Source organism: Cebus imitator, unplaced genomic scaffold (genome assembly GCF_001604975.1).
Source record: "Cebus imitator isolate Cc_AM_T3 unplaced genomic scaffold, Cebus_imitator-1.0 Scaffold434, whole genome shotgun sequence".
Taxonomy (NCBI): Eukaryota; Metazoa; Chordata; class Mammalia; order Primates; family Cebidae; genus Cebus; species Cebus imitator.
This window is the reverse complement of record NW_016107749.1, coordinates 264,638-268,431: the sequence shown is the minus strand read 5'-3', so window position 1 is coordinate 268,431 and position 3,794 is coordinate 264,638. Positions and strand designations below refer to the sequence as shown.

The window sequence follows — 3,794 nt, the reverse complement described above, 5'->3', positions numbered from 1 at the left end:
CATGTTGACCAGGATGGTCTTGATCTCTTGACCTCGTGATCCACCCGCCTCGGCCTCCCAAAGTGCTGGGATTACAGCCTGGAGCCACCGCGCCGGGCCGCACAGAGATTCTTAACTTTAGCTGTGCAGGACTTCTCCAGTTTGCCACAGACCCTACCACTCCCTACTGTCACATTCAGCCTGGCTTTTTATTTCATTAATAACACAGTTTGCCTGGCCCCTACCGAACACTGCCTATACATACAGAGGAGCATCAGGGGCTGTGTGAGCTGGTTGGATTCCCTCTTTCAAGGTCCTCATTTTATAGGTAGAGAAACTGAGGCCCAGGAGAGGGGAAAGGACTTGTCCAAGGTCACACAGTGAACTGAGTCACCATGTCTGAGCCAGGTCTCCTGCATCCCAATTTAGTGCTCCCTTATACCCAGAGTGGAATGTGCTGCAGCCCAGGGTTTGACCCACAAACTTGCTGGTGAATTCAGTTTTGCAAAAGTCCAAGCACAGCTATTAATTCTCCCCCTCCCCTCCTCCAATTTTAGTAGTGAATATCTTTGAAGGATTTTTTTTTTCCCCAAAGATTTGTGGCTCCCGCTGCTTTTTCTGTACATCTCTGAAGACGGATGCACACTGTATCTCCATAGCAACTTTCTGCCATAAAAACCAAGGCTCTTACTTCTTAAGCCTAGGAGCACCCTGATGAAAGAGTAAGAAAATGGTGAAATTCTTCATGAGGGGCAACTATAAGTATGAGGTCAGGGAGAACAGGCATTGGATGTTCATATGTTTAATCAACAGATTTATGTTTATATGTTTAATAAACTATGTTTAATAAACAGACCCAGAATTAACTTCTGGCTCTGCCATTACCCAGCTGGGTAACCTCATGGAAGTCACTTAACCTCTCTGAGCCCACAAATTGCTTCTCTCTCACCTGGGGGTAAGAACAGTGCCCCACAGGGTTATTAAGAGGGCATAACCAGATAATATACCTACGGAAGCTTCCTTAGCACAGAACCTAGCCCATTTACAATTATGTTGAGCAGTGGCCTCTAAAATTTACATAGCCACAGTACTGCTAAGCATTCTCACATTTTTAAAGTAAGTTTACTTTCTATTTATTTCCTGGCTTTCTTCACTAAAGTTGTGAGGTAGGCAGGAAAGTGCATTATATCCATTTTATGGGTTAGGGGACAGGTTCAGCAGACACTCTAGTTGTGTGCTCTATTACCTTTACCTATCTCAAGATTACCTCCTGCCGTTATTATTGTTATTTGTTAGGCTTGTTTATTGAGCAGATGAGTTTGGGAGGTCCTGGGTTAGGAATAACTTTGGGTAAACACAATCTGTATCTTGGTGTCCTCTTAAACGCATGTTCCGGTTTGTAGAAAATCTCGTCTGTTGAATCACTCACTTTTTATTTTCTTTTTCTCAGAGACAGGATCTCACTCTCTTGCTCAGGTGGGAGGCTGGAGTGCAGTGGTGGGATTATAGCTCACTGCAGCTTCCAATTCCTCGGCTTACAATGATCCTCCCAATTCAGCCTCCCTAATACCTGGGACTACAGGTGCACACCACTATGCCCAGCTAATTTTTAATTTTTTTGTAGAGACAAGGTCTTGCTGTGTTGCCCAGGCCAGTCTCAAACTCCTGGGCTCAAACGATCCCCCTGCCTTGGCCTCCCAATCCCTTGGGATTACATGCATGAGCTACTGTGCCTGGCTTCTATTTTCTGACTAGGTTAACGAGGAGAGAGAGACAGAGAGAGACGGAGGGAGGGAGAGGGAGAGATAAATGCCTGTTATTGATTTAGAAGATAGAGTGAGGTGAGTCCATTTCCTTCTGGTGACATCCTGTTAAGCAGCTGCTTAGCACGCCCCTCCCGTCCCCATTATGCGGCATCCAGCCAAATGTCATTTCTCCTATAATCCCCAGATAACTGTTTTAATTAAAATTTACAAAGAACCAGCCAACAGCATGTGGCTCTGACTTCCCTTCACTCCAAGAACTAACTAGAAAAAAGAAATCCCATTAGAGAAAAGACGGCAAAAATACTCCTCAACGCAAACTGGGGCCTCAGAGCCAAAGGGTTGAGTCGCATGTGGTTGGTTACCTTTGGTGCAGTGACGAAATGCTCCCACTTCTGTCCCATGGACTTGTCCTTATTGATTTTTTTAATGGTGCTCTTGCTTCCCCCCGGGTCCCTGAGTGAGAAACAGCTTAATGAGTTTCCCGTTTCCAGAGCCTCGGTTTATTACAAGTTCTTTTAAGAAATGCAATAAATGGAGAAATAGTGGCTGGGCTCTGTTAGGATTTCCACCCTGACTCCTGTACTTGTGAAGACATGGGAGGGGTAGTTCTCCATAGCTGGCTCTTTTGAGTGAAATCGAGGTTTGGAGAGACTTTTGCTTACTGGGTGGAGGAGGGAGGTGGTATATATTTGCATATTTTTTGCATCTATTTTCATTTTAGACCTGGTCCTCTCATAGAATCCTGGGCAGGTCTGCGATTACTCCTGGGGGGTGAATTGAAAAGCATGTTCATTTCTGAATCTTTGCTTTTTCTGTTGCCCAAGGGGTCCACTATCAGGGACATTTCTGAGAGACACACAGAGAATATTACTGGGTGGGGTTGGGGGTGGGGCTGATGGGGGTGGGTTACACAGTGAAAATCACTGATTGGAGGTTGATTGGGCAAAAGTTCTCTACAACACTGTGGGCAAAACCCTACTGTGCCTTCTCACTGAGACATCTCGATCACTATAACCTTGTGATGTAGTCATTCTCATCCCCTTTTCAGATGAGAGAATAAAGGAAGTTTAAGTCATTTACAGTGAAACAAATGAAGCTAAAGCTTCAGGGCTCCTCACTTATGTGGGTCCTCTTCCAGGACCCTGTACCTAATTTGATATTGTAATTTTGTATTTTTTTTTGTAAAGTGCCCTCTGCCTAGTTACATAAGCTTCAGGCTCTACAAACTCTGGATCTTCCTCTCATGGGTTGGGAATTTTCTGGAAAGGAGACTGAAGCCCAGTAGGTTCTGTGGGTGACACAGCCATAATCCCTTATCTGAAATCTGTGGGACCAGATGTGTTGCCAAATTAACAATTTTGGCATTTTGGAAAGGAAACATGCTGCGTATACTATATGTTAACATAATCCTTCTGCGGGGGCTAAAGGGACAGCATCTTATAACCAAACACATGAATATTTCTGCAATGAAACACACTGTTATTTACACTAGGTGGGAGAAAAAAGACCAGAAGTAGTTTTAAGTCAAACTTTGCTACCAACTTAGATTCATTCATGTCAGATTTTGCTGCCAAATGACTTATGAAAAAACTGAGTTTTCAGAGCTTTTGGATTTTGGACTTGTGGCTATGGGGCAGTGGGTTTCTATTGATAAGAGAGCAGGCAGTCTCAGTGTGTAATCTCTCAACTACCTTTACATATCTATTGGTTGACTGACTGGTCTGTCAGTCTCTCTGTCCATATATCTTTCCTTCCATTCATCCATCTACCTATCTCTTTCTTTATTTCCTTTTTATTTGCAGAAAGAATTTTAGATCTTGAGGTTCCTTTTAACTATTTGGGTAGCTCTCACCTAGCAGAGAGCAGGAACTTGAAATGAGAAGACGAGCCAGGTGTGGTGGCTCACACCTGTAATCCCAGCACTTTGGGAGGCTGAGGTGGGCAGATCACCTGAGGTCCGGAGTCGAGATCAGCCTGGCCAACATGGTGAAACCCCTTCTCTACTAAAAATACAAAAATTAGTCAGGCATGATGGCACATGCCTGTAAT

The 3,794-nt window shown here is 44.2% G+C and overlaps 1 protein-coding gene and 1 long non-coding RNA gene across 7 annotated transcripts in view; one reads left to right on the top strand and one right to left on the bottom strand.

Moving 5' to 3' along the window:
• The window catches only part of CCDC60 (coiled-coil domain containing 60), a 212,709-nt gene that overhangs the window by 41,582 nt on the left and 167,333 nt on the right, over positions 1-3,794 (bottom strand). For all 6 annotated transcript variants that reach the window (XM_017510202.2, XM_017510204.2, XM_017510205.2 and 3 more), the window contains one exon: positions 2,108-2,198. In XM_017510202.2, the coding sequence (XP_017365691.1) occupies positions 2,108-2,198 (91 nt within the window). The remainder of the gene's footprint in view (positions 1-2,107; positions 2,199-3,794) is intronic.
• The window catches only part of LOC119468452, a 219,333-nt gene that overhangs the window by 98,922 nt on the left and 116,617 nt on the right, over positions 1-3,794 (top strand). The window lies entirely within an intron of this gene.